At 45.2% G+C, this 13167-nt stretch overlaps 1 protein-coding gene across 1 annotated transcript in view; it reads left to right on the top strand.

The window, feature by feature from the left end:
- The first annotated feature begins 2294 nt into the window (after nucleotides 1-2294).
- LOC100549696 (peroxidasin homolog) overlaps nucleotides 2295-13167 on the top strand; it is a 38214-nt gene continuing 27341 nt past the window's right edge. The window contains exons 1-2 of the mRNA XM_031556601.1: nucleotides 2295-2362; nucleotides 7446-7517. Of these exons, the coding sequence (XP_031412461.1) occupies nucleotides 2295-2362; nucleotides 7446-7517 (140 nt within the window). The remainder of the gene's footprint in view (nucleotides 2363-7445; nucleotides 7518-13167) is intronic.

The raw sequence follows: 13167 nt of genomic DNA, 5'->3' as shown, positions 1-13167 counted from the left end.
TTTTTGGGTTAACAGCAGGAAAGACTTGTCAAACATTGATCTTAATGCTCATTCTCCTTACATCACTGCTGTTTATGAAACTTATCCAACCCTGGTGGGTTAAGAAGCCTGTCTCTGTGCTCTAACCAAATCTGGTCTGAGGCAGAACATCCATAGCAGCGTGTTTCCTATAAACATTGCACTGATGCTCTTAATGCAGTTTACCTGCTGGCAACTTGATGGGGCAGGATGCTGGCATGATAGTTGTTGCATCCAGGTCTGCTTGGGTGGAAGGGGAACACAGAGGCTCTAGCAGTAGTGGCACGCAGGAAAATGCCTGCGCTTGCTGCAGCTGCCAGAACTGCCACCTTGGACTCACCATGACATGGAGCAGAACAGAATTCCCTCGAGGCATTCAAGGCCAGGCTGGATGTGGCTCTGGGCAGCCTGATCTGGTGGTTGGCAGCCCTGCACATTGCAGAAGGGTTCTTTTCAACCCATGCCATTCTATGATATATATATATAGAATCTGGGCTTGCTTTCTAGGCTGGTGATGCTGTGGTTACTGCACAGTGTGATAATATCTGCCTGATGGTTTGTTGCATGCTTTTTGGGTAGTGGCTGTCTGCTCTGCAGTAACTTACAGTCTTTGTCTGTCCAAATCATTGCCAAACTTTTTCCCCTTACAGATTTTTCTGCATCTTTAAGTATTTAATATGTACATACACTGTTTGTTTCTAGCAAAGCAGTTTGCTGCTGCTTGTTTAAACATATGTCTTACTGGGGAAAAATTTGGGTGGTGGGTTTTATTTTTTTGGCAACTTATTTCCAAGCTCGATAAAGCTTTATTTTCATTCTTAATTCTAAACAAGACAGCATTTGTTGTTGCAATGAATAGCCTGACTGTGCTTCCTATGAAGATTCCTCGACTGTAGAGGGAGAGAAATGTACTGTGCTCACCAACTTTTTTTCAGAACAGGAATGGCGTATTTCTGAATGATCTCAGACAACAACACACTTCATTCTCTTATGCTGCAGGGAGTAAGATGTGACTGCTTATCTATGCAGCTTTAGTAAAAGCACTGGTAGTATCTGTTTGCAATTTAGCTGACGTTGAGTTTTTTTGTAAAACTCAACCTGGACAGGTGGACAGACTTTCCAGTGTAATGTATGCAGTCACCATACTTCTCTTTCCCCTGCCATGTCTCTTCTGCTAACTAGTTAGCATGTGCACTGCTTATTAATGGTCCATGATTTGCGTACTTAACCAGTGGGAAAGCTGGTTCATTTCGTTTAATGTGCTAACTATAGCTTTGGATGGGGAACTGTGGTTTTAAGCATTAGCAAAGTGGTGTAGGTGTGTGATATGAAAGTAGTAGTGTTTCAACATGAGACTACTGTCTATATGGGCTGGTATTTCTGCGTGAGATTTACCTTGTGTATGCAGACAATCAGAGGAGAATAATGATCAGTAAAACCTGTACTGACAATTAGTGATCCCCATAGAGTGATACGAGCTGTTAGCAGATTGCGTGCCTTTGTATGATGTGCAGCAAGCAAAGACACTGACTTTCTGGCTGTCTTAAGGATTTAATGTATGTAAATGCATTTGCCACCAAGCATCCCATTGTATCTGTTGTAATTATTCAAATGCTACTTATACTTTTTTAATTGTGAAGGATTAAAGAATGCTTCTTAGCCAAGCCCCCGACTGCTCCAGCTTTTTGGTATGTTAATTTTTCTGCTGGGAGGAGAACTGTTCGTTCTCAGTTTGAACACTCGGAGCGTATAGCAAGAATGGTCTGATCGTGGAGCTATTCCGAGTCAAAAATGTGGGATCGTGATATTTTCCACATTTGCCCACTGGTATGAATAGGACCGAGGCTGTAACTACGGATTCAAACCCCGATCAGAGGCTCCAGCTCTGTTCCCTTGTGGAGCAGCTGCAGCTTCCAGATGAGCTTTGCTTTGTAGTTGGAGTTGGAGACTTTCTGACTTCCGTGACTCCGTGCCACCCTCTCTGCAGTGCTCCTAGCGGAGCAGGGAAGTCTCCTCGCCAGCACACGCTGTGCCTCGACCAGCCCTGCTGGCGGATGGCCCCCAGGGGTTCTCGCCAGCTGGCGGCCCTTGGAGCAGCCTGTGGCCCTCTCGGAACGATGCTGGGGTTGGCACGGGCCCAGCTCTGGGATTGATGAGCTGTTACTGGCTCCTCTTTGGTCGCCATTTCGCTCCTCCCTTCGGAGTCCCAGCTGGGAGCAGCCGAGGACCTGGCCCAGTGTCTGGTTTTAGCAACAGGCTATTTGTCTTTGGTAACGATGCCTGTTGGTTCTATCCTGAGCAAAGAACAGGACGGCAAGAATGGCTACACGTGTACAGATAAGCTGTAAAAATTCACGATGCTTTAACTGCAAGCGTATTTTGGCTGCTGTTTGTTCAACTAGAACACGATTCTCCAGATGTGATCTGCTGGTTACTGCTGGGATTCACGCCGTTTGTTTAGCCAGCAGCCCAAAGAGGGGAACAGCTGTGAAACATACACTCCGAAAATTTCAATAGGTCTTTAACCTTCAAAGCCGTTTGTTCTACAGAGTGACATTTAAAACAATAAACTCTGAAATGCGTGGGCATGAGTAGAAGAAATCTATGGAAAGAAGTTCCCCTCTGGCTGGCAGCTAATGGATTGCAATCCAATTATCCGTGGGTTATTCTCCTTTTTGCATTATGCATAGCACATAATGAATGAACGCTTCCAGAGAAACATAGCTGAGGGCACCAGCAAAGACGACGCGGTATTTGGCATCTGAATGCATTGCTGGCATGAGCCGGAGGTGACCCAGTTGCTCACAGACCTGGTTGCTAATTGGGCACTGTGAGCACGGCCAGCTCGACGAGTTTCGTTTCCTGGCGTTGCTGTATGTGCTGCGTGGTTGGTGGCTGCTTGTTTCTCCTCTTGCTCAGTAGCAGGGAGGGCTGTGCCGGGGCAGGTTGCAGCACTCGGTGTGTCTTAAGGAGCGTAACTGCGAGAGAGAACAACGCATGTTTGTGTGGGGAAGGTTCACTGAGAAAACGAGTTCTTGGAAATGCTGCTCCCTCTGTGATGTCCGTCGTGAGCCTTCAGTCTTTGGGGTGAAGAGGGGGATTACTCATTTCCTCTGTGTGTGATGGTCTTATGTGCAGTCGTTAAATGCACACCCACACATTCTGCTTGTTCCAGGTGTGATCTCTTGCTGACTACTTCTGCTGTAGTATTTAATTCCCATTAAACCTTTCTGAGGTGACCTAAGCCTTCTGCGTGTCCTATTTATAGCAGTTGCTTCATCGGAAGGAAAGCAGGGAGGGAAGGTCTTCAAAGATTTTTTCCTTCCTAGAAGCACTGCAGCATTTTTTTTTTTTTTGCTGAAACCACCCTAACTCTCAGGGTTGTAGTTACCTCAGGTGTTTAGAACTCACTGAGCAGTCATACCCATCATCTGGCTCTCACCTGAGTATTTGTGCTTTCCCCCATTCCCTTGGCTTCACCACATCCTTCTTCCCATCCCCAGGAGTTTTTGCTGTGCATTCAAATGCAGCTTCCTCAGGGTGGGCTGCAGTATTGGATGGGAGCAGTCTGTATTTTTTCAGTGAAGGAGTGTCTTTGTATTCTGCGTAGAGACTTTGATGTTCGTGCTCTTCAGGAGCTAAAAAGCTGGTATTGATGCTACGAGAGACTTTGGATTGAGGAATGCTATAGCATTTCATTTAGGCTGACATGGTACTACTGCATTCTGAAGAAGGTATGTATATTTCCACACTCTGAAATTTTCTTTTCCTGCTTCTGGGTCAGGGTGAGAGTACAGTTCAGGAAGAGAGTTCAGCAAGCTGTCTTTATTTGATGTGGGCAATATTTTCGAGCAGACAGTGCAAAGGAAACATGCATCATGTTAAGAGAGTCCTGCTCTGTGCTGACATGGATATCCAAGAATAGATCTAGCTTGTTTGATTAGGATCAGACCTTAATCTCCGGGCCAGTTGTTAATACATAATAGTTTGAATTATCTGAGATTGGTGAGGTCAGCTGTTTGCTGTGCAGTCTTCCAACCTGGATGCGTGTCCAACCTCGAGTGGGAAGTGTTTGTTGCGCCTTCTGTGCTGGTGAGAGCTGGAGGGGTGCTGAGTGGTAGGAGGGGATGTATCAGCAGACAACCTTTCACTGCCTTCAGAGGCCACCCAAAACCACTGCCTGGAACCAGCTGTGTGTGTGCTAGCTTGCATACGCTCAGAACAGTGTGGTAGGCTGAGTGCTGAATTACTGACTGGTTCTTGACCCAGCTGACAAAGAGGGAGACCTTAAATATTGTGGGTGCTGAAATTTCTAAGTCTGATTTCAGTAACGCCTGTGGTAAGTTCTTAATTAAAATCTGGTGTGCCCACTGCTCTGACTTCAGTGCATAAGCACTGTACGGTCTGTTCTGCAGCATGGGGCTCTCTGCGTTTATGTGCTCTTTTGTGTTTCATCCATGATCCTAGTATCTATCACTGTTTCCATGCTGCACGTATTTTCACTCCTTGCACAGTCAATATCTCAGTGTCTTAAACTGGTACAAACCAAAATAGCAGAAACTTGGAGACCCCCCATGGTCTCCTTCTCTCCCTTGCTGCTCCTTGCTGCTCAGTTCTCCTTGTAGGGATTTAGAGATGAAGGCTGTCATTTATTAAAGCCATTTGGGGACTCATGTATGAAAAGGCTGTTCCTGAGTTGGGGAGCTGATGACAGCGAGTCTGGAAGGCTTCATTCCCATCACAGCAAGGCTGTTCTCCCTTCCTGCCAGGGCTGTTTGGCAGGATGGGGGAACCTACAGAGCTGACTGCTATGCTCTGTGGTTAATATATAAGCAAGCATTCTTCTGACAAGTGTTCTGGCTCTTCTCATAAGGGGGGGGATATTTGACTTAAAATCATGTTTAGGATGTCTTTCACGCTCTCTGTTCTCCAGGAAAAGCTGGATGGGACCTCAGTGTCTTAACCCTGTTTGTAAGGCAACCTTTGCTCTGTGTCGTTGGTGATGGTTGAGTGGCTGCCACTTACCACAACCACTTTGGGTTAAGCAGTGATTGCTGTGCACAGTGTTATGAACGCAAAAGATGCTTCAATGAAGCAAACACAAATTTCCCCAGAACTACAGTAAAATACCTCTTGTAGCTAATTATCTGGTTAGCTAAGATGGTAATATGTGATTCACTAAAAGCCTAAATGGATTATGCAGAAATGGGAGATTGTTGTAAAAGCTGTTGATTGCTTTATAGGCTGTTAATTAGTCAACACAATGATAACAGCTGAGAGAATCAGAAGGATTCGAGTGTCATTCTGTGAATACCTGCATCTCCCAATTTGCTTGCAAATTCTCTCATTCTTGATATGCTTCAGGGATGGGGCTGAGCCTCCTGGAGCCAGAAAAGGTAAATTACTTTAATAATAGAAGCCTGAGGTTGTCCACGTTGCCCAGCCTGGCATCCTGGCAGTGCTGTGGTGCCTTGATATGAGGGGAGATGTTCTGTAGAGCCACTCCGAATTAATCAGTGCTGACCCCAGGCTATGAATGCGTGAAGGATGTGGGGTCCTCAGTGCAGATCCAGACTCCCAGCCTTGAAAGTATGAAGGATTGTTAAATCAGAAGGGAATTCCACCTCCCCCTTTAGGTTTTGCACATTCCAAGGTAGAGGGATGCAAGTGGGAGTGAGGGAGCCCAGCTGCCCTCGTACCCAGCAGCTGGGACGGGCTGGCACAGAACAGCTGTGCGGTGGGTCCCTGTGAAAGCACACTTGTTTGTGAAAAGAAATGTGAAGCTCCCAAAGCGAGCACCCTGGGAATAGGGAGAAACAAGAGTTTCTGTGTACGAAGGGTTGAACTCTGCAGGGAGTGCTCTCAATCACTGTGCAAGCCAGGAATTTCCTGGTGCAGCCCTACATGGTGTTCTTTCACCAGCTGAGCTTCAGGCAAAGGCAATGGCTGGAGGAAAACACTGCAGATGAGCCAAGGTTAATTTCTGGGAAAGGGCAGGACTTTTTCTAAACCAGTTCTCTTGTTGCTTTGTTTGGAGCTGAAGAGTTACAGAAAGGGGAAAAGACAACAGAAGAGACGTCTTCCACTGTCACATATTCTATCCCATTCAGTGATAAAAGGGGGGTAACAAGACAGAGATCTGATATTTCAGTTTAACTTGAGTTAGACAAAAATACTGTACATTTTCTGCCTAAGATGTAAGAAAGCTTAGTGGGAATTTTTTAGCATAAAATAACCTATTTTGTAAGATGTGAAATTAAGGAACGTTATGTCTTAAGTTAAAATCAGCCTTATTTGCTGTGTATCTTCCTCTTGAATACTTTGGATGCTCACTCAGTTGGTTTCCAGCTACCTGCAGTGCACGTGTCTCTTTCTAATCTTAATTTTATAAAGGCCCCAGTTCTGGTTGAGGTCCATTGTAAAAATAATTGTTGAGCTCTTAGAAATGAAGCATGGAATACTTGCTTTAAAATGTGACTTCAGATGCTCTGTAGCTCACCAACAGCACGATGGCATTTCAGAGCATTCATTCACTTAAAATAAGTGTCCTTAAAAGGCTGTCTTAAATAGAGAAATAGCTGTGTGTTATCTAAATGCAATAGTCCAGGCAGGAAAAAAAAATAAAATAAAATGGTTGTGCTTTGGGTAGAAACTAGCATCAAGAAGTGTTTGTCAGTCTTTTGCAATTTGTTATAATTGCTGGACCATGCAAGGCGCCCGATCAATGCGCATTCCCTATAGAAACGTTTCTACTTGCTTAAGTGGGTTAACCCACTTAGCTCTTATTTTATTATCTCATTAGCAATCAAAAAAACATGTTTTAGGGTTCCAAATCAATGCGGTTACATGGACAGCCCTTGAAATTTGCCAGAATCCCCTGGACTCCACTAATTCTAATTGAAGTTGGCACAGATTTGAAATGCAGGCAGCGATAAGCTGTTCGAAGTCTTGGAGCACTGTGAAGAAAAATGTGAAATGCTTGTTATATGAGGTTATTTGATCACATTTAACCATTTTAGGACAAAGATAATTTTGTTGGGGTCCTAAAAAGTGGCTCCACACGGTGATGTGCATTTCTCTACAATTCAGCACGTATCGTTGTACGTGAACTTGGGGTGATAAGTAGCAGAACTTGGCTGCAATTCATGGAAATAAGCGCTGGAGTCCTTTCAGCCTTTAGTTTTCAATGGGATGAAAATAGATGATGTAGGTGTAGGGCTGTGCAGGCTGGTGGCTGACTTTGCAGGTAACAAATGATGGCCCACAGCCATCATCCACGTTACTCTCCCTCCTCCCTGCTGTCGTCTCCATTGCTCCCATTGCTGTGGTCATGGCGCAGACTCTCCCAGGAAACTTCTTCCCTTTGATGTTGATTTCTACTGGCTCATTTCTGTTACGAATGCACTGACTGTGTTTTCTGCTTTCAGAGATTTACGTTTCAACCACATCAGGGAGATACAACCTGGGGCCTTCAGGAGGCTGAAGAACCTCAACACGCTGTAAGTCCCACTCGGTGATCCTGCCACGAGGTTTTTTCTTTATGACTTATGTTAGCACTAACTGCCATAATGGCTTAAAGATGGCCTAGGTTTTACTTGGTTATTTCAGCCAAATTGTACGTGTCATGATTGTCTCTGCTCTACCCTGGATTGTGTGTATTACCCTTTTGAATCAAACGTGCGATTTAATAACTTACATTGTGGTAATTAACCTGTCTTTTAAAAGGAGTGATTCCTGATGCATGCTCTGCTGCCTGAAGATGTGTAGCTTTAGAGTAGCCCGTAAAAAGAGTTATGGCCTGGGGTCAGAATGATAGAGGGATGCATTAAGAGCTGCTTCGTTTTCACAGTGCTTCAAATGCATAAACCACATCAGCTGCTCTGCATGGTGGTACTGATGTGAGACTGCATCCTTCCAAATGCCAGATTGTCACCGTGCTTTGCCTTAAAATAAACACTAGCACCTAACTTATTGCAGACAGGGATGAGAGCGTAAGGCACTTCCTTTGGTTTTGCATCTCAGCCAGAGTAGGCATGCTCACACCACTGTGATGTACTGCTTTACTAACAAGTTTCTCACTCCGATCAGAGGAAGTAACAGGAGCATTTGCTGCTTTTTGCTGCCATAAGGCTAAGGGTTTGAAGATAGATATGAGTTCATCTGCATTGTGTAGCCAAGGAGCTGAATCCAAACCAGCTCCCAGATTAGAAACAGAACTGTGCTGAATGTAATTGGCCTGTCAAGGCTCAGATCTGATTATTCGAGCTGTAGCATGGTGCTAACAGCTATGAGACTTCCAGGTTTGAGCTTGAGCCTCTCTGTGAGGCAACCAGCTAGTTTAGGAATCTGCACTGCATGGCAGACACGTTTGTATTTCCTGGGTTCAAATGTCTGTGGTTGTAAACAGCAAAAAAACAAAACAAAAAGTCCGTATTTGTTTTTTTCTATCTGACTTTGGGAGATTTGAACCTGCTCCAGTAGAGATGGCAGTGCTGAAAGAAGGAATACCTGGGCAGTAAGTTCAGTCAGCTGTAAGAAGCTGTAGAAAGAGTAAGAATACAGGAGTGCTCTGTCACAGAGACTTGTTCAATTGCTGTGTTTTAAAAAATCAACGCTTGCTAAAGTTTGTTTCACTGCATGCTGGGGGTTGACTGGCCAAATCCTGCAGCATGGCTGCAGGATGCCTGTGCCCCTGCTCACAGGGGAGCAGCTCAACTTGTAGACTGGTGGAAAATGTTATTTCCAAATACTCTGCTTGGCCAGAGTACATGAGCAGCCCTCATTAGTATCTCAGACAGCACCATGTGGTACTTAATGACTAAAAATAATAGGAAAGATCCAGAAAATTAATATTGATGTATTTCTCTAATTGAAGATGACCATATTTCTTACCCCATCTGAGCTCAAAATATCCAGTGAAAAAATAAGGCAAAGCCTTCCAGACTCTGGCCCTATCACAAAGCTCTTCTGAGGCACGGTGATTTCCCATCCTGCTCCTCCACCACTGAAGCTCTCCCGAGTCAAGAAAACCAGCTCTTCCAAGTGGTATCTTTTTGCTTTCTGCCTCCACGTGCTCCTGGATAGGGACCTCAAGGACAAGACTTCCATGAGCAGATGCAAAAGGAAATAGGATTGAATGTACCTTCCCCTCAACCCCCCGTGATTCTAATCTTGTGATAATGGATGCTTGGGCAATAGGAGGAATGTGTTTTGTGCAGGTGGTGGACAGACTCTCATGCTTGCTCTGAATGGTGTCTTACAGCTGTTACCAGAGCTAGAATACTGGGCTAGCTGAAAAGCACTGCTCACACAAAGTATGGCATTTTAATATTTCAATTGTGAATATCAGCTGTTTTTATAAATGAAACGTTATCATTTAGATAGCAGCCCCTACGCTCCGTTTTGTTTCCTGCTCTGGTCAGCAAATTGGGAAAATCAGTTATTCTCACGCTCAGAAGTTACTGAGTTCCTCATTTGTGAGAGTTAACAGAAAGAGGCAGTCAGATCCTGTGCTCCTAATGCAAGGTTCTCTCGAGGAACTCTGGTTTGTCTAATTCCCACATCAAAACTGACAAGAGCTGAAGATCTTGCTGTTGTTTCCTAGGTGGTAACCTTTTGCCTCAGGATTTAGATAGGTTTTCAAGTGATAAGGTTTTAAAGGTCCCTAAGAGATGTGCTGGGTAAGCTTGGCCAGAATACCTGAAGCACAAGACTTAGAGGACAGAGGAGCTCAGGTTCCATCAGTAGGAGCTCTCAGACCACAGCTATCTGCCGTGGGATTCTCAGAACTAAATGTTCCTTAATGGAAAACAAGGCTTTTGAAAGAGCCTTTCCTGCAGCACTCTGTCCTGGCAGAGGAAGGGCAGTACAGTTGGGTGCATTTTCTGTTCTGTGTCTCCATCCGGGCAGGATGGCTGTGGAATATTCAAGTTTGACAGTTTGTAAACCACCCTGATTAGGAAACCTTTGTGCCCTGCACTGGAGCAAGGAGGTGAGCTGACAGAAAAGGAGCCTGTCCTGAATGCCCATGGGGCTTTTTTAAACATCCTGGTAAAGTTCAGACCTTCCCTTGGCTCTCTGCCTTCCCCTCCCTAATGCAGGAGGTTTGATAAATTACAGAACACTACTTTAAAATTAAAAGCAGTTTGTTTGTGGAGGAACTGCAGTCATTTCATGCTTCTGGCAGGGGCCTCGTGATGCAGCAGCACAGGTAACAAGCAGTTATCTGAAATCCTGCCCTGCTGAGAGCTCACTTGTCAGCTGTCTGCAGCGTTGTGTGCACTGGGGGAATTATTTGGGGCCCAAATTCTTGGAGATGTAAAGTTTCCTCATCCCTTCCTTCTGCTTCTTAGAGTGGTTTGAGTTGGAAGGTACCTTTAAAGGCCCACTGGTCCAACTCCCCAGCAGTGAACAGGGACATCCCCAGCTCCATCAGTGCTCAGACTACTTAGGAAGCATCATGTGAGACCAAAAGGCGTTTTGGTGAGCTCTGCAATTCTCCTTCAGATGCTGCTTGTGAAATGCGTTGGGGGGAGTGAGGGAGTAACTGATGGTGCTGTTTGGGATGTTCTGGTGCCTCATAGAACCATTAGGGTTGGAAAAGAGCTCCAAGATCTCCAAGTCCAACCCCAGCCCACCCCACTGTGCCCACTGCCCACCTCCCTCAGTGCCACATCTCCACAGCTCTGGAACACCTCCAGGGATGGTGACCCCACCACCCCCTGGGCAGCTGTGCCACTGCATCACTGCTCTTTCAAAGAAATTGTTCCTAATATCCAACCTGAGGCTCCCCTGAGAACACAAGTCCCTATGAGCAGCTCGCATGTCAGAGCTGCTGAATCTTGGAATAAAGGTTTCATTCTCAAATATGGGAAATGGCTATTCCAGATCATTCCGTCAACAAGGGAGAATGCATGGCTCAATGTTAAGCTAGCTTTTTCTCCCCCTTTAAAAATACAGTACACGATGATTTCTATTAATGGTGGGAGGAAAAAAGTAGCTGTTGTGTCACAATGACTGCAGCATGTGGTTTGTCAGATGAAAAGAGGAAAGAGTAAATGTTCTGAGCCTGAATTCTGTACTGTCACATCATTTAACACACGCTTCAAAATAGAAAAATGACTCATTGAATGCAACTTAAGCCTGTGCTTGGCAACCTGGAGACAGGGTGGGGAAGGGAGAGGGAGGGACAGACAGAACATAGAACCTAAAGGAAATTCAACGTGAGATGTTCCCATAGTGAATACAGGCCAGATCGCATGGTGCTTGTGTATCACAAGCCTCCCAGAAGAATTTTCAGGAATAAAACCTGCATGACTGAGTACATCTATTCATTCTGAGCCAAATTCACCAGCTGTCATGGAGGAGAGTGCCACATCATTTTGCTGTCTTGGTAAGCTCCAGGAAATATACTTCTGATACCTTTTAATTGGGCTTATTTTGCTGCAGGGTATGCTTGAGACATGCATCAATAATGATCTTTCCAGCTTCCGTCTGCCAGAGCATTTATTCCCAGCAGATCTGGTTAGTAGCTGGACTTTGCTTTCAATCCTCCATAACATTACCAGGAATTTGGGCGTTTTGCTATGATTGCAGCTGGGATCAATATCCAGCTCGTGCAAATCATGGCCAGGATTTTGCACGCTTCTTTACCTGAGTGAAGTGCACAGGAGTCCAGGAACAGACAGCTGTCCACGGGCCATCTGAAGTCTTCCTGGGTTCCAGATGTGCTGTCTTGTCCATGGATTTCCCTGGAAGTAGCTCTTTGGTATATATGCAATGTGATAGACTTCATAAATTATCTCAGTTTTGAGTGTATTCCAGGACATATCCTCCTTCTACGATAGGGAGTCCTGAGACAGGAAGCAGAGATTGCTTCTTCCATACACTCGTTAACCTTTAATCAGGCAGTGAATAATTCCTTTAAGTATCAGACGATGAGATAAGAGGTCAGCATAGTGTGTGCTATTGGAACTTCCAGAGTTGCTCTCATTTGGCTCAGATCACTGTCCTATTGCCGAGACAACAAAATGGGTTTGATCAATGTTTTTCAACAGCACCAAAATTCAATCAGCCAATATGTTGCAATTAAATCTATAGATTTCAATCCAGGTCTAAGCTCTCTGTGTTAAAAGGTCAGCCAAGGAGCTCGGGCCATGGTGGACAATGGGGTAACCAAGGCTGTCAGTGTGTCTGTCTACAGGGTCTGGTGCTGGCAGTCCTCCTGTTCCCTGTGAAATGAGTGTTGGTTGTATGGCAGGGGACAGGTGGGAATGACATTAGAGCTGGCACCTGCTTATCAGCCCATCCAGCATCCTCAGAAGTGTGGCCAAGGATCAGATAGCAGGGAACAAGCTGCCTTCTTTCTTGTCTGGCTGCAGATGAAAGCATGCTGGGACAGCAAGGAAAGGAACGTGTGCAGTTGGTGCCTGTGTTGTCTTTGTCCTGTGGGTCAATAGACAAAAGCCCTCTCCTGTGCTGCTCTCAAGCAGTTATTTCCAATCCTTAGGTGTTCAATTAACAAATAAATCTTTGGGTTGTTTTTCAGAGTCTGTATTTCCACGCAGCATATTTGGCTGTCAAAGCATGATAGCGTGTTCCAACAGCTTGACATCATTTTTGCATCCTTATGAGCAAAATTGGGTCATGTAGCCTCAACCATGTGTACAGAGCCATTGCTTCCAGCTGTGCAGGAACTTTCCAGCATGTCTCTGCCTTAACCTCTTCTGGTTGCTTATCCTCAGTGCTGACTATGTGCAGTTTGGCAGTGGCATCCAAGTTTGGGATAGCTAAATAACTCATCGAGAGGCCACTGTGAGGTTTTCTTTCAAAACCTTACTGCTTTGACTTCCAAAAGATTAGGGGGGCTTACACTCAAGTACCATATGTGCTTTTGGGACCTCTCATGCAACTCCTCACCTGAAAACAAGCTGGTGGAGCAGCTCGAGTGGCTGATGGCAACTTGTGAAGATGCCATAACGCATCCGTGCTTCTGAGATCTTGCATCCCTGGGGCATCTGATTTTATTTTCTTTACCAACGTGCTTTTTCCGTTTCTCCTCACTCCTTTGTCTCTTCTCTCCTCCCTTCACCTGTACAAACCTTTCCTCCCAGGAAGAAGCCTTTGCTCATAGTACCAGAGGCTGTCTGA

The sequence above is a fragment of the Meleagris gallopavo genome, chromosome 22 (genome assembly GCF_000146605.3).
Source record: "Meleagris gallopavo isolate NT-WF06-2002-E0010 breed Aviagen turkey brand Nicholas breeding stock chromosome 22, Turkey_5.1, whole genome shotgun sequence".
NCBI classification, from domain to species: domain Eukaryota; kingdom Metazoa; phylum Chordata; class Aves; order Galliformes; family Phasianidae; genus Meleagris; species Meleagris gallopavo.
The sequence above is the reverse complement of the archived record's forward strand: the minus strand, read 5'-3'. Positions and strand labels throughout refer to the sequence as shown.